This window comes from Gossypium arboreum, chromosome 12 (genome assembly GCF_025698485.1).
Source record: "Gossypium arboreum isolate Shixiya-1 chromosome 12, ASM2569848v2, whole genome shotgun sequence".
NCBI lineage: Eukaryota > Viridiplantae > Streptophyta > Magnoliopsida > Malvales > Malvaceae > Gossypium > Gossypium arboreum.
Window position 1 is genome coordinate 89,430,246 of NC_069081.1, and position 23,256 is coordinate 89,453,501.

Sequence of the window (23,256 nt, forward strand, 5' to 3'; positions counted from 1 at the left end):
ATTTATAGTTAAAGCCGACGAACTTACTAAGCTATAGTCAGCTTACTTGTAATATTTATTGCTTTTTTAGATTAACGGGAGGGTCAGAGGATCGGATCATTACGCTCAAATCACACTATTTCAATTTTTCGGTAGATTTTGTTATAAATATTTAAATGGTTTATATGGCATGTATAGGAGCTTATACGACTAACTATGTTTTGTATTAACTCATGAACATATATGATATGAATGGAAATTAACTAAGATGTTTAAATACTACTTGAAAGTATGAATGGATATAATGTTAGATAAAATAAGGACTAGTGATATTGTTACGAAACGAATGTGATTTGGATAAAGATTGTATTTATTGAGTTGTTGTTTGTGTTGAATTGGTTGCAAATTTGAAATTGCAGGGAATGTTAGATGTTTCTAAAGGGATTATATTGAGTTTTTTTAAAATAATAATAATAAAATAAAATAATAAAATAAATTCTGGAGTACTTGAATAAGTCCCTATTCATTTATAATACGTGATTTAGGCCTCGCGGGTTCATAAAAGAGACTTAATGATTTAATTTTAATATGTTTGTTGTTTACTCATGAATTGTTTGTAAATTAACCAATATGTTCGGTAATGCCTTGTAACCCTATTTCGGTAACGATTTGGGGTTAGCGATGTTAAATTTATTGGTATCAGAGCTTCGGTTTAGCCGATTCTCAGAATAGACGTGATGTGTAAAATGTTTAGAAATACATGTCATATAAATCTGTGATAGTGTGATATGTATGATCCGATTTAACCCTTGTTTTTTTTAATAGATTGTAAAGATGTCGGATAGACCTGAACATGCTAAACAAGAAGAAGCAAATAGTAGAGTACAGACATCTGAACAAGGGACAAGTAGTGATGTTCCAATTTCCTTGATGCGAGAACAAGAACTTAGAAACATAATTATTGGAGTAATGAATCAGTGGTATAATGAGAGGATACAGGAAAGGAATCAGACCCAGCAACCTTCTCCCCCTACAGTACCACCAGTAGTACCATCAGTTGCTCCTCCACCTCCTCCTTCGGTAACTGAATCAAGTAAAAGAACTCCGGTAGAAAAACTCAAAAAATTTGGAGCTGAAGAATTTTGGGGTAGGTCAGATGATGATCCAGTAAAAGCTTAGTATTGGCTGCAAAGCACGATAAGAGTTTTTAAAGAAATGACTTGTTCTCCAAATGACTATTTAAGGTGTGATGTTTCCTTGTTAAAAGAAGAAGCAGATCACTGGTGGAAAACAATAGAAGCTGTGGTACCAACCGAGAAACTTACTTGGGAATTTTTCCAGGGTGAGTTTAAAAAGAAATATGTTGGTAAAAGATATTTAGATAAGAAAAAGAGAGAAATTCTTGATCTTCGACAGGGAAATTGGACAGTAGCTGAGTATGAGAGGGAGTTTGTATACCTTAGCAGATATGCTCTAGAGATTATTCCTACAGAAGAAGACATGTGTGTCCATTTTGAAGAAGGGTTGAATAATGAAATCAGAATGATGAAATCAGAATGATGATAGGTGGTACGAAAATTCGAGAATTTGTGGTTTTATCAGATCTAGCTCAAAAGATGGAAGAAGTGTACAATAGAAAGATGCAACAGGAAAGAAGAAACAAAGAATCTTATAAGAGAAGCTCTTCCAAATCATTTTTAGCATTTCTGATTAAAAAGTTTAAGGAGGATTGCATTCGAGCTACATCGCTACCTGAACGATTGAAGACTAGAGTAACTCAACCTGATCGTGGAATATCAATCAGATCAGTTGCTAGTGAAGCCAGTGTACAAAATACTCCCAGGTCTAAATGTCAACACTGTGGAAAATACCATTTGGGAGAATGTAGAGGTAAAATAGGAGCTTGCTACAAATGTGGAACCATTTATCATTTTATCCGGAATTATCCTCTATTACAAAAAGATGAAGAAGAATAGAAGGAGAAATAGATGGCTACTTCTCAGAGAAGTAAACGTACGAGTCAAAGCAGTGCTGCAGGAGCTACTTGTTCGAGTGCAAAAGATTCTGTTGCTCGGTCAGAGGTTAGAGCACTAGCACATATATACGCAATCCGAGCTAGAGAAGAAGCCAGGGCTCCAGACATTATTGCTGGTACTTTCTATCTCTCTAATGTTATTGTATATGCATTAATTGACCCAGGGTCTACACATTCTTATATTTGCACAGTATTAGCATCAGAAAAGAAATTGTCTGTTGAACCAACTGAATATGATGTTCAAGTTACTAATTCATTAGGACAAAGTGTGATAGTAAATTTAGTGTGTCGAAATTGTCCACTGAAATAAAAGGCTGTGAGTTCTCTGCTGATTTAATGTTGCTACCATTTTGGGAGTTCGACGTTATACTGGGAATGGATTGGTTGACAAAACATGATGCTGTGATAAATTGTTGCGAGAAGCAGATCAGTTTGAAATGTCAGACAGGTGATATACTTTCTGTTGAGCCTGAGAATTCAAATGATGTTATCAAAATTATTTCAGCTTTTTTGGCTCAGAGATTAATGCGGAAGGGTAATGAGGTATTTTTAGCTTACATCCTTGATACTTGAGGATCTGAACCAAAACTAGAACAGTTGCCTTTTGTTAAAGAATTTCCTGATGTATTTCCCAAAGAATTACCAGGTTTACCACCAGATCAGGAAGTTGAATTTGTGATTGATGTGGTACCGGGGACAGCTCCTATATTAGTGACACCATATCGTATGGCACCAGCTGAGTTAAAAGAGCTGAAGACATAGTTGCAGGAATTACTGGACAAAAGGTTTATTAGACCGAGTATGTCACATTGGGGTGCACCAGTCTTGTTCGTGAAAAAGAAAGACGGGTTTTTAAGGCTGTGCATAGACTACAGGCAGCTAAACAGAGTTACAATTAAAAATAAATAGCATTTGCCTCGCATTGATGATTTGTTTGATCAGTTGAAAGGTGCTGTTGTGTTTTCAAAGATAGATCTTCGATCCAGATATTATCAATTGAAAGTTAAAGAATGTGATGTGCCAAAAACTGCCTTCAGAACTCGGTATGGTCATTACAAGTTTCTGGTAATGCCTTTTGGTTTAACTAATGCCCCTGCTGCATTTATGGACTTAATGAATCGGATTTTTCAGCCTTATTTGGATAGATTGTAGTTATGTTTATTGATAATATACTGATCTATTCAAAGACAAAACCCGAGCATGCTCAACATTTAAGGATTGTGCTACAAACTTTGCGAGAAAAGCAATTATATGCAAAATTCAGCAAATGTGAATTTTGGCTTCTTGAGGTTGGATTTCTAGGTCACATTGTTTCAGCTGAAGGGATTCGAGTAGATCCGAGTAAAGTATCTGTAGTGGTAAATTGGAAAACTCCAAGGAATGTAATAGAAGTGCGAAGTTTCCTGGGTTTAGCTGGATATTATCACTGTTTTGTTAAAAATTTCTCAATAATTGCTTCGCCTATGACACGATTGTTACAAAAGAATGTTAAGTTTGTGTGGTCTGACGAATGCCAACAAAGTTTTGATCAATTAAAGAAGATATTGACAAAAGCTCCATTATTTACTCAACTAGAATCAGGGGTGTCATATGTTGTATACAGTGATGCATCTTTGAATGGTTTAGGTTGTGTGTTGATGCAGTCGGGAAAAGTGGTGGCCTATGCTTCTCAATAGTTAAAATCATAGGAGAAGAATTATCCTACGCATGATTTGGAGTTGGCAGCAATTGTTTTTGCTTTAAAAATTTGGAGACACTATTTATATGGTGAAAAATGTTATGTGTATACAGATCATAAAAGTTTGAAGTATTTGATGATGCAGAAAGAGTTGAATTTGAGTCAGAGAAAATGGCTTAAGTTATTAAAAGATTATAACCTTGTTATCGATTACCATCCAGGGAGGCTAATATAGTTGTTGACGCACTCAGTCAGAAATCATCTTTGTTTGCACACCGGTCAATGAATGCCCATTTGTCTGTTAGTGAAGATGGATCTGTAATAGTGGAATTGAAAGCCAAGCCTGTATTTCTCCAACAAATTAGGGAGTTGTAAGATGAAGATTCGAAGTTAGTATTAAAGAAACAAATAGCTCGAGACAAGCAGGATTCAGAGTATAGCATTGATGAAAATGGTATGTTATACTATCGTAAAAGAATTTGCGTTCCAAATGATTCAGACTTGAAAAATAATATTCTTTCTGAAGCTCACAGTAGCAGGTATTCTATTCACCCTGGAAGTACAAAAATATATTGTGATTTGAAACAGATGTATTGGTGGCCTGGTATGAAAAGAGAAATTTGTGAGTTTATAGCAAAGTGTCTAATATGTCAATAGGTGAAACAGAACATCAGGTACCAACGGGTTTGTTACAACTTATTATGACTCCAGAGTGGAAGTGGGAACATGTTACAATGGATTTTGTATCCGGGTTACCTGTGACCCCGAAGAAGAAAGATTCAATCTGGGTAATTGTCGATAGATTGACAAAATCAGCACATTTTATTCCAGTCAAAACAGATTTTCCACTAGATAAGTTAGCAGAACTGTATATCTCTGAGATTGTGAGATTACATGAGGTTCCACACATCCATTATTTCGGATCGAGATTCAAAGTTAACATCGAGGTTTTGGAGCAAACTACATGAAGCTTTAGGCACAAAGCTAAATTTTAGTACCGCTTTTTATCCTCAGACTGATGGGCAATCAGAGCGGGTAATTTAGATTTTGGAAGACATGTTGAGATGTTATATACTTGAGTTTGGTGGTAGTTGGGAAAAGTATTTACCACTGGCCGAATTTGCTTACAACAACAGCTATCAATCCAGCATAAAGATGGCTCCATTTGAAGCTTTATATGGAAGAAAATGTAAGACTCCATTACATTGGTTAAATTGAGTGAATCCAAGTTAGTGGGGGTCGATTTAATTCAGGAAACTGAAGAAAAGATTCGGATTATTCGAGATTGTCTAAAAGCTGCTTCGGATCGTCAGAAATCATATGCTGACTTAAAAAGAAGAGAAATAGAGTTTAATGTAGGTGATCAAGTGTTCTTAAAGGTGTCGCTGTGGAAAAAAGTATTACGATTTGGTAGAAAAGGAAAACTATGTCCAAGATTTATTGGACCGTATGAGATTATTGAAAGAGTTGGCCCTGTAGCATATCAGTTTGCTTTACCTCCAGAGCTTGAGAAGATTCATAATGTGTTCCATGTGTCTATGCTGGGACGTTATAGATCAGACCCTTCACATGTGATTTCGCATACAGAAATTGAGCTTCAGTCAGATATGACTTATTCAAAAGAACCAGTAAAGATTTTGGCTCGGGAAATTAAAGAACTGCGGAATAAAAAGGTACCATTAGTTAAAGTGTTATGGCATCGACATGGTTTGGAGGAAGCAACCTGGGAAACAGAAGAGTCAATGAGAACACAGTATCCAAATCTATTCTCAGGTAAGAAATTTCAAGGACGAAATTTCCTAAAGGGGGTAGAGTTGTAACAGCCTAAAATTTCAGTGGTATCAAAACAGTGATTCGAGAGATCACTAAATCCGACGACTGAGATTATGAAATTAAAATAAAATAATATTTAGAAGTGAGAGAGATGTTAGAAATATTTTAACTAGGAGAAATTAAAATTTAAAGAAAAATTATTAAATAAATTAAGTTGAAAATGAGGTATCGAGACCTCGATCTCTTAAAACCGAGCCAAAAATAATTTTATAAATATTTATGGAGTGTTAGTAATATGATGTTAAAATTTTGTTAGAACATTTTATTGTTTGGGTGGTTAATTAAATAAAAAGGACTAAATTGTAAAGGTGTAAAACTTGTGAAAGTGATTAAATAGCTTAAGTGTCTAATGAGGAAGGACCTAAAGAGAAAATTTTCTCAAGGGAGATATTTTGGATGGCAATAGCTGAGAAAAATTCAGGAAATTAGTGAAATAAGGGAAAAATTGGAATATTGCCAAGATTAACTAAATAAAGTTAGGAATAAATCGGAATTATCTAGGTTTTTCTTCATTTTTCTTCTTTCTCATCAGCTAAAAACGCCATAGGAGGCCTGGAATAAGCTTTTTTTTTTTCATATTTTTGCATCATGTGAGTTTAATTCTTGCTTTTTCTTTATAATTTTTGTGTTTTTAAGACTATTACAATTAGGTCCTACTATTAAATTCATTTTTTTTGATTCTGTGAGTGAAATTGAAAGTTTCAATGAATAATTTATGTAATTTTATGATGATTTAGCATGGATTTGATGTTTTAATCTTATGATATGATGATTTTATTAAGCAATTTTAGTGGAAATTGATTTTTAGGACCTAATTATGAAAAAGTTTAGAATTAAGGCCTCATGCTGAAATTCTGATTTACAAAGGTTATGAAGTAGTTTAAAGTAATATAATAAAGTGTTAATTGAGAAAAATTAGTTCAATTGGAGGGTTAATTGAGCAAGGACTAAATTGTAAAAATTGTAAAATTTAGGGTAAAAGTAAAATTTCAAAAATTAAAGTGCATAAGCTGTAAATTAGAGTAGAATTTGAATAAATACTAATGAATAAATGGAAAAATTTTATATTATAGATCAAGAAATCGAGGATAAACGAGGAAAAGAGAAAATTCCAGAATAAACGAGGAAAAGAGAAAATTCCGGAATAGTTCTAGAAATCTCTACAACTACTGCAAATTATTCCGGGTAAGTTCGTATGGTTAAATTATTAAATTTCAATATTATTTTATGAATGGTGATTAATATTTATGTATGTTAATTGTTGAAAATAAGTAAATTATGTACAAAAGTTAGGAAATTGAACTGAGTATTTTGGAGGAACGGAACGCAGGAAATGAGTACGATCGTTCAGTGAAAAAGATGAATTGACAGTAAATTACCCAAGTAAACTGAGATTCAGCATTTGTTGCGAATTCTTGTGTTTACTTTCCGTTTAGCTCTTATGAGCTTTCGTTAACTCATATGAGTTTCAGTTAACCCTTTTGGGGTTTCAATTTAGCTCTGATGGGCTTCCGTTTAGCACTTGTGTGCTTCAGTTAGCCTTCGGGCTTATGTTTAGCACTTGTGTACTTCAATTAGCCTTCAGGCTTCCGTTTAGCACTTATGTGCTTCAGCTAGACTTCGGGCTTCAGATTACGATGTACTCAAATCCGTAAGCCGTTCCTTGAATGGACAAGTTGGTAAGTCGTAAATGTAACTTGTGGAAAAAGAAATGTAAGTAATGTTATCATTATTATTGTTATTGAGCTCAATTAAGTAAATTTTTTTAAAAATAAGATTATGACTTACAGGATGAAAGTAACTTACTTGAAATGTCCATATGATTTGAATTTTGGAAAACTAATATTTGGTAAGATTTATGGTTAAAGCCGACGAACTTACTAAGCTATAGTCAGCTTACTTGTAATGTTTATTGCTCTTTGTAGATTAACGGGAGGGTCAGAGGATCGGATCATCACGCTCAAGTCACACTATCTTGATTTTTCGGTAGATTTTGTTATAAATACTTTAAATGGTTTATATGGCACGTATAGGAGCTTATACGACTAACTATGTTTTGTATTAACTCATGAATATATTAGTTAAGTTAATATAAGTTGATATATGATATGAATGGAAATTAACTAAGATGTTTAAATACTACTTGAAAGTATGAATGGATATAATGTTAGATAAAATAAGGACTAGTGATATTGTTACGAAACGAATGTGATTTGGATAAAGATTGTATTTGTTGAGTTGTTGTTTGTGTTGAATTGGTTGCAAATTTGAAATTGCAAGGAAGGTTAGATGTTTCTAAAGGGGTTATATTGAGTTTTTTTAAAATAATAATAAAAAAATAAAATAAAAAAATAAATTCCGGAGTACTCGAATAAGTCCCTATTCATTTATAATACGTGATTTAGGCCTCGAGGGTTCATAAAAAAAACTTAATGATTTAATTTTAATATGTTTGTTGTTTACTCATGAATTGTTTGTAAATTAACCAATATGTTCGGTAATGCCTCGTAACCCTATTTCGACGACGGTTTGGGGTTAGGGGGTGTTACATGATTGGTGGCGACTCCCACATTTGTTTTTGTTTTCAAAATCAAAGTCAACCTTTTTTTTTTCAAAAAAATGGTGTCGACAATATATATATATATATATATAAATAGTGATTGATATTTCTTTGTAAACATAAAGAAGTTCACAATAAATTTGGATGCAATGGTTAGGCATGCTGTATTTTTAAGGAGAGATATAAATTTGAACTTTAAAAATAACATTATTAAGAGTTGCAGTCACAAATTTCGAATATAGACATAAAACGAGTATAAAGAATATAAAAAAAAATTCAATGTTTAAGTTGCCATTTGATGGCAGATAAAAAATGATATAATTTTGATTTTAATTCCTTTACTATGCTCAAATGGTGAATATCTTTATGCTTTAATTTAGAATAATTTAATTCTTTAATTTTATAACATTATTATTTAATCCAAATAATTTACATTATTAACTATTCTAATTAAATAATAATGTATTTTTATCGAAAACAATCATAATTCATCATGCTGACAATTTTTTTGTTGGATGTATTGAAAAAAAACTCTACATGCATTAGTATTTTAATTAAAATTATAAAAATATAGCATGAAATTATTTTAAATTAAAATATAAAAATTAAATTCAAAATTTAAGTATATAAAAGATACCAAAACCATATTTTAAGACAAGCAACATAATTGAAAGTACATTCATAAAGAAGAACATATATTTATAACATAGACAGATATTGATTATATATAAATTATAAATCTTAGACATGGCTCTTGATGGAAGAGCTATATCCACTTTGACCATCATAATACTTGGACCAAAGCATAACACCACCATACTTGGAGGAATTCTTTATGGCAGGGAGAACCTTCGATGTTAGATCATTTACAGGGATGAAACCGCTACCCGCTGCATCCGGAGCTGCCGGTAGTCCAAGAAAAATATTCGTCGCTGGAATATCCGATGTCCATTGTTTCCATGCATCTTCAAGGTTGGCAATATCGGCCGATGAGTATTGACAAGGAGGGTTGTTATAGAATTGGACCCAAACGTAATCAAATAGACCTGTTTTCAATGCATTTCCGATCCATGCATCAGGGAACGGGCATTGAGGAGCCGCCGTTAAGTACACTTTCTTGCCTTTCTTACTATATCCAGAAAGGTACTTTGCGAGATCGTCCCAGTATTCACCAGTACCTCCCTCGATGTCAAAGTCAATTCCATCAAGGATAGCCGGTCCAAGCGGTCGAGACGACGATGTTCCCCCTAAGAAATTGTTCCAAAGATACGTTGCGACTTGCCTAGCGTCATCTGACGAAGCGAGGGAGTAACTACCGGCGCCTCCACCTATAGAAAGAATCACTTTAACACCTTTGGCTTGACACGATTTAATATCGGAACTTAACCCAGTACAACCGTTGCTATAAGGATCGCAATGACCGGCGAGGTTTATCATTGGAGTTTGGCCATTTCCAAATGTTGCCAAGAAGGCTATATTCACGTATTCATAATTCTCCGTAGCACAAGTGTCGGCTAGGGTGCCTTCGTTGCCATTTTGGCCCCAATAGATGGAAATCCCACCACCATTGGAACCAGTTGCTAGCACCAAAATCATCATGCAGATGAATGGAGCTGATACTTTAAGCTTGAATGCCATGTTGGTAGGCTAGTTTATTACAGGATGGAGTTGTTTGTGTGTTGAAACAATAGTGGTGAAGGTCCAACATTTTATAGCACAGAAATGGGAGATTGTCGTTTAACAAATATTGTGAAATTTTGCAGGTGAGAACGTAGCGTCAACAGTATGCTATACAGTGTCAATATTTTAATGACTACGGTTGATTTGAGGCAAGCAATATATAAGCCAATTTAAATGGCAATGCCTAAGACTTTTTGTTGAACACTAATTCATATGCCATTTATTTATTTTTATCAAATGATGGGCTCATTTCCTTAATTTCTTAACACCCAATGATAAGGCTCGTTATGCAAGGAAAGTTGACAAGAAAACAAAAAGAACCCAATGATAAGCAAGGCCAGGCCCTTTAAAAAATTATCAAATAATAATCTAATATATAAGTTACTTAGTTTATCAAATTTACTTCTAAGGAGTGAGTTAGGAATTTTGTATTGTAGCTTTAAGATAAAATTAAAAAAATTTGAGGGTAAAATTAAAAATTTGGTCTTATAATGATTTAAATCGAATAATTAAAATTTTAGAAAGGGTAAAAGATAAAAATTTTCGGTTAAAATGAACTAAATTAAAGTATTGTATTTTAATAGCGCATAAATAGAATTAGACCATTTAAGAAGAGGACAAGGCCCTAGATTAAGGACCAAACAGTTAAAATTAAAAATTTATTTTCAGGCCTTAGATATAATTAAGGACCAAATATCATATAGTTAAAGAGTAAAGAACCACAATCCTTGCTTGAAACAAAGGTAAATACGGAGAGGCAGAAAAATATAATCAAACATCAGACCAGTATATCTCCATTTCGCCACGTTTATCTCCATACACACCCAAGGCATCCCAAACTGCATCCGAGGCATCGACTATGTTGTTGGCACACGGAGGCTGGTAATCGTGTTCATCATCACACCCCATCGTAGAGTCACATTCATCGACTACCTTAGCTTTAACAGTTTTTCCATTACCATGAATGTTAATATAATTCATACACCGTTTTTTCTTGTTGAACCACCCCGTCGAAAGCGCCACGATCAATTCTGAATCTTTATGATAGTTGTTGTCGCATTCACATGGACCGCCACCGTCCTCCTTCGGACCGAATCCGTTGAGAGTTAGGGTTGCCTTGGTATGACTTGAAACCGGCGGCGAACATGTATACGTGTTATAAAACTTGCCTTCTTGGCAACAATCAGAATCATGGCCTTTGTTACATTTACCTGGAGGAGGCTTTTTCCCTCTAAGCTTGCCGCTGGGTTTGCATGTATCTGCTTCCACCATGAAACAATTTGTAATAACTAAAACAAAGCAAATAAAAAGAAAAATAGTGGGAAATCCCTTCATATTCATATACTTTTTTTAACTAATCCTTGTAATTATACTATTTCTTGGTGCAAAGAACATGAAAATGTTGGGTTTATGTAGCCATAATTTTATCAAAAGTATCGTAAGAAGATGCACAATGTGTCACAGAAGGTTAAATTTTGCCGCATTTTACAAGGCTGGAATCAAGTTAAAATATATCTTGGGAAATCAGGCATCTCAGTTGAGAGCCGTAAGCATCTTTAAACAAATAGAAATGCATTACGCTAAAATATACATTGGGATTTACAATATGAGTGTAAAATATTAAAAGTTAAATTTACAAATTCTAATTGTCGATTGAGTATTAACTCAATTAGCATGGATATTATTGTCAATACAGGAAGACATGAATTCAAGTGCGTTGAAGCGTATTATCATCCTATTTATGGGTTGGAAAGGGGCTATGAGTAGTTCTAAATATGTGTAGTTCTAGACGTGGATTTAAATGTATTTAAATATGTAATAATCTCATGTTAGAGCACATAAATTTGAAATCATATATATTTGAAAGCTTTTTCAAAGCAAAATAAGAAAAAAAAACTTTACTATAATAAACTTGAATCATTAATTAACTTATTTAAATCCTAAAATTATTATTTTAATTTTTTTAAATTTTAACTTTCTTTATATATTTTTAAGAATTTTTTTATAAAAATATATCATTTGGAATTTTATAGTATTTTGAATTTTGAAAATTATTTTTATTTTTGTGTAATTTTTGTTGAGAAGACCAATTTGTTCAATTTCAAAATTAATAGAGACTGAAAGGGTATTTACACCAATCTATTATTCGAATTGTAAAATTCTACTCAACTTGAATTCAAAACTCCAATTATTTATTCGAGTTAAATCAAATAACTCAATCAATTAACTCAAATTTTAAATTTTATTTCAAATTTTTTAAATTGAATCGAGATTTTACTCACTCTAATCACTACTTTACTAATAGAATGAACGTAGATTTTTTTTTGGTGAAAATAATGAAGGTTGATTTAAATATACGTAATAATCTTGGGATAGGAAAGAATCTGCCGGTAGGTTTGGAATCTGACTAAATACATTTAAATTCCCAAAAGCAACACTAAAAAGCTATTATTGTTAGAATCTTTTTATTTTCTTTGGATTTTAATATGGGATAACCTAGGAAAATAGACAAGTCTGTTATCTGTAAAAGAGATTCTCTTTGTCATAATATTGAGCTTTGACTTTAGCATATTCATCTCCAAAAGCATCTGTCAGTCCATATATGTTTTAAGAGAATTTATGTTGTTGTTCCGGTTAAGATTTAAAGATATAATTTTAATGCTTTTAACGAATAAAAAAGGATTAATCTAACCTTATCTCAATTGGCATAGTTGCTATCATACTAACGAGGTGAGGAATTCAAGACCACCGTATCTGAGTCCAAGTTGTGCTCAAGATTGGCAAGATGATGGGCATATTTGTTACCTTCCCTGAAAATATGTTAGGATTTCCATCACCCCCATTTCAACAATTAAGAGCAAGCAATCCCTAAGCGGGTGGATGTCATCTAGAGGCATCTTGAGGAAGTGGACAACGGTGGCATCCAGTTCAACAATAAGAGACTGAATATTTAAACCTTTAGCAAGTTGCAAACCTACATGAATGCCTCATAGCTCAACTTGAAGACCATCCTGTTAGAAAATATGGACATCACATATATAATAAGAGTAATTACATGTTATTATTTACTATCATGATAGGTTAGCCCAAACTAAAAGTGATCTAATTTGGTTAAAATTTTATTGGGCTTTAATTATTAAATAAAGTATGGGTCAAATATATGTAGATACTCTCGTAATTGAATTCTAATCAAATTCTAATTAATGTTGGGCTAATTAGGAATTAGAACTAATATGCCAATGTTATAAATATTAGGGTTATGGTACCCAAATTACACACAAGATATCTTTTCTAATTTCCCATCCTTAGGAAAGGACAAATATTCTCTGAATTTCTTGTGTGTTAATTTGGAAGATTAAATCCCCAAGATCCGAAAAAACTTCAAGGAATTCATGGATTCAGGTACGCTTTTGCATCTAGTTTTATTATTGATTTATTCTTGATGATTTGATATGATAGATCCTGGTTTATTCAGTTTTTTTTAGATTTATTTTACAATTCTAACAAGTGGCATCCGAGCTTTGTCATGTTGAATAATTGAGAATGAATTGATTCTTTATTATTTTTAATTGATTCCTTTTTTTATTTTATGGATTTGATATTTTAATTATATATTATGTTGAATCTTTGAGATTCTTGATAATTTTTGATTTTGGTTCTTTAAATAAAGTTTTAAGGTTTTATAAATATAATCTAGTTTAATATTTGCTATGCTATTCGAAAAGTGAAGGTTTATTTATTTTTTATAATCAATTGATAAAAATTAATTTATGAGATTTCTTTCTCTTCTTTTCACACAATTATTTTATAAATTTTAGTTAAAGTCATTATTAAATTAAAGTTACATACTTAAAACTTTTTACAATTGAAGAATTCCAATTGGGTTGTATAATTGGTTTTAAAAGTTAATTCACTTGATAATTGAATAAATAAATGTTGTTAAGATGTTTTTTCGCACTATTTGTTTTAAAATTTCTATTTGTGGTTGAATGTATATGAAATTATCATCTTTTGTCTTTATTCATGATTAATTATATTTACCATTGAATTCAATTCATATATGCAAATGATTACTTTTGGTTCCTACTATAATTATTTTATATAAATTTTAGTCATTATGGAACCCAACTAAAATTAAAATGTTAATTTGGAATTTTTTTAATATGGTAGCTATGAATTTTCATAAGTGGTTGTGTATATGAATGCTTTTATACAATTTGGGATTCTTTTATATTTAGTGGTTATGATTTTTTTAAGTATTTATGCATATAAAGAAGTTTTATGATAATATCTTTAGTCATTAATAAAATTTGAGTTTACATGAATAAGGCAAGCCAATATTATTTTTCTATTATTATAATTGTGTGTATATATTATGTGTGTATATATATTATATGCATATCAATGATTTTTATGATTAATGCATGATTATAGTTTGTGTGAATAGGTGTTTATAATCATTATTCAACAAGACATCTTTTATAGTTTTATTGGTAAAATTAAGTTTGGATGGATATCGTTGAAGTTGTTAATTTTTTTTTTTTGTTATGGTTATATATTCAATTTTACGAGTGCTTTGGTGCAAATTCATGTCAACTATATACATATTTAAATAATTTGGTTTTAAGTTTGGTTCTATAATAATAGGTTTTGGCATCTTATGGTTCAAAATATTTGGTTAAATTATGATAATATGGTTTATTGTATGAATTGTGGGATATGCCAACTATTATGATTTTGTTTTTTTTAGATTTATTGGCATTCATGTGAATATATGTTTGATCATAAATACAACTTTGAATTTACATGGTAAATTTATGATAAGTTTTCTATTTGATTATGAATACATGTATATGCGTGAATTGTTTTAATGTTTTTATCCATGCCAAAATTATGAATACATGTGCTTGTTAATTATTTGGCTTTGATGCATTATTTATGTTTGGTTTTGATATATATGGTTTTGGAACAAAAAAGAAGAAGAAAGAAATAGTCAAAAATTAAGGTTTTCGATTTTTTATTGCATTATTAAGACAACCTTATTTTGGGTTTTTTCGGAGTTTATAAAGCAATAAAAAAATAGTATTGACATTTGACTATTGGGTAAATTTTAAATTTGAATACTGGTATGTTTATATATTTTTAAAATAACTTAATTGAAGCAATAAGTCACCAAAGTAATTTTTTATAAATTATTTTGTTTTAAAATGTAAAAGGTTGTGTGCACATAACTTAAGTTATGTTAATATTGATCGGCCAAATGAAGGTTAATAATATTACATATGCAACTATAGTAATAAACATGTGACAATTATTCCGTTTTACGTGTGAGCAATAAATTGACCCAAAGAAAGATTTATCATTGGACAGTTTTTATTGTCAATGTTTGATTAAATCAAGATATCACTTACAAGTTAATATTTTGTCCAAAAATAAAATATTAATGGAGTGTCCAATATCTTGAGATGAGATTTACCTTTATTCAAATTATTTTGGTTTAAATTTGAAGTCTTATGTGAGGTTGTTTATGGTTTATGATTTATTCAACTATTATTATATTTGCCAACATCATTGTATGTTGTTTTGGGACAAATATATATACATATATGTATTATTATCTTTTAATTTGATTGAAAAATAAGAAATATTTTGAAACAAATAAATTTAGATTTTGGCTTTAGGTTTTAATTAAGGATGTCTAATATTTTAAATAGATAAGTTGAAACAAAATGCCGCCAAAGTAACATCTTTTACGTAGATTAGCTTATTTAAAATATCAAGATGATTATATGTTTTTGTGATTCATGCGTTTATTAATTGACCCAAAGGTAAGTTAATATTTGACAGAATTTCAACAATATCTGTGGTGATAAATGTATGACAATTATAATATACTTTATGTGAACAATATGTTAGTCCAAAGATTAATTCATTGTTTGACATAATTTATTGTTAATGTTTGATTGCTACAACAAGAGTACCGCTTACTGTTAATATTACTGTCCAAAGACTGGATATTAATGTTGTTTTTGGTATCTTGAGATGGGATTAGCCATTATCCTAAATTTATTGTTTTCTTATGAATATTGATGTGAGCTTATTTATTTTTTGTTCTATATTCAGCTAATTCATCTTCTACTGCCACAATATCTGCTAATATCAATTCTATACCCATACTTAATGGGACTAATTTCAATGAATGGAAACGAGACTTACTTATAGTGTTTGGTTGTATGAACATAGACATTGCACTAAGGGGAGAACAACCCCCTTCTCTCACTGTGGAAAACACCCATTATGTTAAAAAGGATTTTGAGAGGTGGGATCGTTCAAATTGCATGAGTCTAATGATCATGAAGTACAACATTTCAGAAGCCTTTAGGGGCAAAGAATCTAAAAAGATTACTCAGGCCAAAGTTTCCTTGACGAAATTGAGAAACATTTTGCTAAAAATAATAATGTTGAAATGACATCACTTCTGACTTCTTTGATGTCTATAAAGTATAAGGATCAAGGAAATTCTAAGCGATCTAAGGGTTATGAGTTTTATGATCCCACAATTAGGAATATTTTTTAGATGTGAATTGCAACATTCTTTTAGGATGTTGAGTTTGGAGGGAAAAATAAGGTTAAAGACATTGCTTTTAAGGAGGAATTGAATTCTAACTCAGTCCCTACTATCACTTTTGATGATGTTTTTGTTCTCACACCTATCATTGATTAAGAAGTGAATCTAGAACTTTAATAAGAAAATGTTGAACAACTCCCTATTCAAGATGAGGTAATTGTTTCAGAATAACAAACTCAACAATCTCAAGAATAAATGCCATTAAACAGGTCCACTGGAGAAAGGGTTATAATGGCTTTAGTGGAATATTTTGACCTTAAGCTACATCATATGAATATTAAGTTAATGGTTTCTCAATGGTAACATTGATCATATATTTATATGGTGCAATTAGAAAGCTTTGTGTCTACTGATGCAAAGTTAATGATTTGCAAAGAACTTCATTTATGGGCTTAAGCAAACTTCTCGTCAATAATATTACAAATTTTACTAAATGATTATCTCATTCGGTTTAGAGATGAATTTTGTTGATAATCATATAAACCATAAGTTTAGTGGAAGTAAGGTTCTATATTTGGTTTTATATGTTAATGACATGCTGTAACGCCCCTAACCCGTATCCGCTGCCAGAATAGGGTTTCGGAGCATTACTACCACTTGCAAATCACTAAAAAAAATTCACTTAAATACTTATCAATTCAATGCATCAATAAATATATTACCATTCAATCAATGGCTTGGCACTTGCCTAAGCATCAACAACAACACTTGTTAGTGTACTTACACATATTTCATATAAATTCTTATTTTCTCAATATGTCATATTTGAATTTAATACTGTCTTAACTTACATATTTTCCTTATGTTAACATAAAAAGATAATCTCATATGTACATGTCATGATACATATCATTCTCTTACCGTTTCTTTAATAACATATATCATTCATTTCATTATATCAACATTTCATGCACTATCATTTCCTTATATCTTAGGTATATTTATTTCGGTAATGGTTCGTATTAAACTTAACATAATTTAAATTCCATGTACCTATACTTATTTCATTTATCTATCTTATAAATTATTTCATACAACTATTTTGTACATTTATTTCCATATGACCAATTCCTGTAAACATTTCACATTACCATTTTGTATAACCAATTCATTTAACCATTTGTTATATTACCTGAATATTAGTTGTTTAACAGATATCTTGGTGTTTCTCTTCCACGATCTTATTTATCTTCGACATGATGCCATAGTGTCTTTCAACTATGGTCTTACTCATTTTCTGTCATGTTGCCATGGTATCATTCAACCATGGTCTTATTCATTCCCCCGTCACGTTGCCATGGTATCTTTCAACCATGGTCTTACACATTTCATGTCACGTTGCCATGGTATCTTTCAACCATGATCTTACACATTTCATATCAGGTTGCCATGGTATCTTTCAACCATGGCCTTACACGTTTCATATCAGGTTGCCATGGTATCTTTCAACCATGGTCTTACACATTTCATATCAGGTTGCCATGGTATCTTTCAACCATGGTCTTACAAGTTTTATATCAGGTTGCCATGGTATCTTTCAACCATGGTCTTACACATTTTCTATCAGAGAGCACACTCCTGCGAACCTGATTCTTCTGATGGGATTACCGGTCGAGGCTAAATCCTCATAATATAAACTCATAGAGTATTTTCGGGATTACCATCGAGGCTAAATCCTGCAACGACAATTACTCTAATGGCGTGGATCCGAATTACGATCCGAGGCTAAATTGAGACACTAATTGGATTACCGTTCGAGCTAAATCCATTTTACACATATTCTTGGAGGGCTATATCGAGTTAGGATCACCGTCCAGGCTAGATCCTTTTACCGTCAATTCCTTTTCAGAGATCCATCGAATTTTCCTTTCATTCAACCGGGATTTCTTCCCATTTTATCAAATATATCAATGTTTCATCAATTTTCATATAATGAACATTCAAATCATATTCATATAAAAAACATGCATTTCAAGCATTTAAGAATATAATTCAAGTTACACAAACTTACCTCATTGATTGTTCGTGTTTATGATTTCATTATTCTGATATATTTTCTTTTCCATGATCAAGTCTCGTATTTGTGTCGTCCGGATCTTTATAAATAAATTTGATCATCATTTTCATACATTTCATATTCTAATGCATTTAATTAATGCTCCAGGCAAAAATTATCATTTTGCCCCTAAACTTTTAATTAATGACGATTTCATCCTTAGGGTCAAGAAAATAAAATTCTTGCAATTTAATCTTTATTTCCAGCTATTATTATCATACATATCGATAACAGTCCATGAATTCTATAAAATATCAAAATTTTTCACAATTTCAACACTTTTCAATTTAATCCCTAAAACATGTTTTCCCCCGATCTTGAACTGAATTGACAATTTCATTAAATTTTGTAATTTAAATAATAAAATAATCCATTTCATACAATTTAGTCATTTCTAACATTTTTAAAAAATTGCCCATAAAGTTTTACTTTTATTCAATTTAGTCCCTAAGCCTAAAACATGCAAATTAGCCATGCTAGATGAATATTCATACATATTTTCCTCCTCCTCCTCTCCATTCCACATCCTTAATTTATATAACATGCAACAAGTAACATTATCAATAATTTCACTATTTACTTATATGTACATTCAAAACTGTCCATTTGCGTCATAGCCACTAAATTATTTATATATTAAGATACAGAACTCGAAATTAAGATCCGTTAATTTTTCCTGAAACTAGACTCACATGTCTTCTTACCATAAAATTTTCAGAATTTTTGATTTAGCCAATTAGTATAGTTTATTCATTAAAGTCTCTCCTATTTTGCTATTTGGCAGTTCTAACCACTCTTCACTAAAGTTTAATTATCTCTTTAAACAGAATTCAAATGATGTTATAATTTGTTTCTTATAAAAATATACTCATTAAGGAATTTAACCATATAAAGTATGTAACAAAATTATTTTTTATAATGTTTAGTGATTTTTCCAAGTCAGAACAAGGGATCTTGAAATCATTTTGAACCAGTCTCACAAAAATATAAATATCTTAGAATACAGAATTACTTTACTTTCTCTATTTATTTTATATAAAAATAGACTCAATAAGCTTTAATTCCATATCACCCTTATCTTCTAATTCAATTTCTATCATTTTTGGTGATTTTTCAAAGTTAGCCTATTACTACTGTCTAAAACTACTTTAGTGCAACATATTGATTACCAAGTTTATAACACTCCTATTTCCATTTTCTACCATATTTCCCATTATTTTCTCTCATTTCCCTTCACTAATATATCAAAAACATGGAACCATATAAAAGAAAACTCTACATTAACATCAATTCCATGCTTTTCAACAATATTAGACTTAAAAATATATTGAAATCTTAATGTTCTTACCTTTTCTTATTAACTTCAATCTTTAACTTGATTTTCTCTCTCCTCCAGCTTCTATTTCTTGAGTCCAACTTGATATTCTTGCTCCCCATCATCTCCTTGCTATCTTTCTCTCTTGATGGCTATGGAAATTCTTTCAATTTTAGGTGAGAATAATGAATTTTTGGTGAAAAGACTAAATTGTAAAGAAAGAAAACTTCTTTTCTTCTTACTCTTTCTCACGTTGGTTTGCATGGAAAGGAAAGATGATGAAAATTCTTCATCTTTCTTTCCTTATATACTAAATAAATAATAATAAAATAATATTAAATATCTCATAAAATATTAATAAAATAATATTTATTTAATTAATTAATTTAAAATATCATCAACATAATCATTACATTCTAAAATTCTCTCTCTTACTAATTGACCATTTTGCCCTTCATAATCTTTTAGAATTCCATCCTTGAGTCATCATTTAATTTGGTAAAATTGCAATTTAGTCCCTCATAGTTCTTCACTTATTCAATTTGGTCCTAATTTATCCATTTTTCTTAGTTTCTAGATCATTTTACCCTTAAAATATTTACACTATTGGTCCTTCAACTTTTCATATTTACACTTTAACCCCTTAAGTCTTAAGTATTTACTCTTAGGCAACAAAACTTTTCTAACTTTTACAATTTAGTCCTTTCCTGAATCAAGATATCATAATTTACTTCCCAATGTTGCCATAACTCAAAACTTCCCTTTTTATCACTTTATTTCCTTATTTTATTATATCAAGGATAATATATTACTGTAAAGATTTTCGGGGTATTACACATGCTGCTTGTCAATAATAAATATAGTCTCAATCAATGCCCTAAGAATGATTTTCAAATTACAAAAATGCATTAAATTTTTTACATTTTAGCAGTGGAAAGTCTAAGGTACGTTCAGGTTTGTATACTTTGGAATATTGTGTACACTATTGGGATGTTAGGTAGATATTTTAAGCAACCCTAGTTTGGACCATTGGATAGAATCCAAGAGGGTTATAAGGTATTTTCAGATAACAAAAGATTACAGGCTCACATATCGAAGATCTAATCAGTTAGAGATCATCAAGTATACAGAACTCCGATTTTGATGGAATATAGATACAATATTTTGTCACTAAGGTGCAAATTGTGAAAACAAATTGCAGTCTTTTTGTAACACCCCAAACCCAGCCCGGTCGTTAAGGCCGAATCCGACGTGCCACTTTGAAGTCAAAAACCCGTGTTCCCTTTTTAATGTTTAAAAAAAAAATTCGACTTTTGTCAAACTAACCAAGTGAATGGAAGCTGGGCACCAGGTAGGTATCCATAACAAAGGAGGTCAGCCATGAAGGCTGCTTAAGTACCAAGCTCTCCGATTGGATCCAATCTTAGACATGCCCACATCCATTGCCACACTTGGTTATAACAAGTTGAAATTTCTTTGAGTGATTATCTTTGGTAAACCGAATATTCGTGACGTCGTGTTATTTTAAAAAAAAACAAGTATCGTTTTGAAATCACACCCTAAGTCTAGCCCATTTGAATTAGTATCCATCAATTTAAAGTTGTTTTTAATAATATATTCCCAGAAAAATCAAAGAAGAAAATAAAGCTAAAATGGTCTTATTACAACCCAAAAATTAAATAGCAATTAAAAATAACTTAAGAAAACTAGTCTCTTTTTCAAACCCCAAAGTATTCACCATGGCCACTCTAAATCCCTCCCATCTAAGTCACCCACATCAAGGCTCACTGCAAGGTTAAAGAAGGGTGAGTTTGGGAAACTCAGTGTGTAAGGAAAACCCATTCAAAGCCCAAGTCAGCTCAAGCCCATTGGGCCTAAGCCCATTCAGTAATGAGGTACTGGGCGAGCCCTTTTCAGATTACAATAAAGCGGGCCTTAGCCCTTATTCGAGATAACAAGATGGCCCATATGCCCATTTCAAAATACATGCAACATCAAGTAAGCATATGCAAGCCTATTTGGGAGACTACTCAACCCACCAACTACTACACTCCACCCGTACTAGCCATACACTCCATGTGGGAATAGCTTAACCCACCCAAATTAACACTCCACGATTGCAGACCTTCTTGCTCGATTAACGATAAATTGAGGCAAAGCCTCCGATCGTGGACAAGCCACTTTCAAGACTTCCTCCGTCAATATCCCAATCCCATGCATCGATAATAACAACATGGCATGCAGATAAATAACAACGATCAAACATGCATTTAGGTCAATTTAACCCTAGGGGTATTTGGTAATTTATCTACTAGGGTAAAAGCGTAAATTTTCCACTTTTAAAGGTATTTCAGTAATTTATCTATTTTAGGTTTTTCATGCATATTCCTACTTTTCACGTACTAACGAATCACGTCGAGGGTTCTTACCGAATTGGACCGATTGGCCCATCATTCCAATTTTGGCCCATTAAGCCCAAAAATATCGAGGGCACGTAAATCATGCACTTTACAGTCCAAATTTTGCAGCTTACCAAAACATTAATCGATTTACCTCACGAGCATTCGCACACTTTCAAAATCTACAAAATACGGTTTTCGGCATTTCGCTTTTCGACTTTTGCCGATCCGGACTAAGAAAGAGGTGTTTAGTTACACACTGCTTTGCGACGATATCTTGACGAGATCCACACACGAACCGCCTACAATTGGATTACTAACACGTTAATCTAACTATTCAAATACAAACTACGTATTAACCCCTTACAATATTCGGCCAACCACACCTACAGATCATAGTAAGCTTATAAGAAATCAATAAGCAACTCATTAACAAATTTTTGTCAATGTTTACCACATAATCATAATTTCACTGCAAGCTGTCTTCCTGAGCAACAGTCACTAAATCATTTATAACTGGAGCTACGAAACTCCAAATCAAGTGCCGTTAATTTTCCCTTAAAATAGACTCATATATCTTCTATCCATAAAATTTTCAGAATTTTTAGTTTAGCCAATCAATACCAGATTTTTCTCAAAGTTTCCCATGTTTCACTATTTGACTAATCTGACCACTCTTCATTACGAATCAAACTTCTCATTGTACAGAATTCAAAATATGTTTTCGTTTATTCCATTTGAAACTAGACTCATTAAGCTTTAATTACATAATTTATTCAGCTTCTAATTCATCTCCCACAATTTATGGTGATTTTCTAAAGTCACGTTACTGCTGCTGTCCCAAGCAGATTTATTACCAAATCACTCTTTCACACATAACTTGCATGCATGTTTTTTTTTTAAACATGTATATCACCAATCAATCATCACATATCTATGATTTTACTTAAGTATAATCTCCATTTCATCATTTTAAAGCACAACATATTAGCCGATTTTTCCCCTTAGCATCTAAGCACATGCATGCTCATTTGTTTGGTTCAACTTCACATATCTTCCATTTTTCATCGAAAGAACATGAAACAACAACTAT

At 31.6% G+C, this 23,256-nt stretch overlaps 3 protein-coding genes across 3 annotated transcripts; 1 reads left to right on the top strand and 2 right to left on the bottom strand.

The window, feature by feature from the left end:
- The first annotated feature begins 1,967 nt into the window (after window positions 1–1,967).
- On the top strand, window positions 1,968–2,776 carry LOC108462036 (uncharacterized). Its single transcript, XM_017762040.1, has 3 exons — window positions 1,968–2,258; window positions 2,372–2,557; window positions 2,678–2,776. The coding sequence occupies exons 1-3, from the start codon at window positions 1,968–1,970 to the stop codon at window positions 2,774–2,776; spliced, it is 576 nt and encodes a 191-aa protein (XP_017617529.1).
- Window positions 2,777–8,826: 6,050 nt separating this feature from the next.
- Window positions 8,827–9,723, bottom strand: LOC108463553 (hevamine-A-like). Its single transcript, XM_017763478.1, has one exon. It carries the CDS (start codon window positions 9,721–9,723, stop codon window positions 8,827–8,829), a length of 897 nt encoding a protein of 298 aa, XP_017618967.1.
- A 647-nt stretch (window positions 9,724–10,370) lies between these two features.
- On the bottom strand, window positions 10,371–11,154 carry LOC108462037 (putative ripening-related protein 1). The gene has a single exon (XM_017762041.2). The coding sequence runs from the start codon at window positions 11,104–11,106 to the stop codon at window positions 10,537–10,539; it is 570 nt and encodes a 189-aa protein (XP_017617530.2). The 5' UTR covers window positions 11,107–11,154; the 3' UTR covers window positions 10,371–10,536.
- Between the last annotated feature and the right edge of the window lie 12,102 nt (window positions 11,155–23,256).

Bases quoted from the DNA above. Each gene is read 5' to 3' on its own strand.
- LOC108462036 (XM_017762040.1), top strand. From the start codon at position 1,968: ATGGCTACTTCTCAGAGAAGTAAACGTACGAGTCAAAGCAGTGCTGCA. The intron at 2,259-2,371 runs GTTACTAATTCA...CCATTTTGGGAG, and splicing joins CAACTGAATATGATGTTCAA to TTCGACGTTATACTGGGAAT. The intron at 2,558-2,677 runs GTATTTTTAGCT...CCACCAGATCAG, and splicing joins TAATGCGGAAGGGTAATGAG to GAAGTTGAATTTGTGATTGA.
- LOC108463553 (XM_017763478.1), bottom strand. From the start codon at position 9,723: ATGGCATTCAAGCTTAAAGTATCAGCTCCATTCATCTGCATGATGATT.
- LOC108462037 (XM_017762041.2), bottom strand. From the start codon at position 11,106: ATGAATATGAAGGGATTTCCCACTATTTTTCTTTTTATTTGCTTTGTT.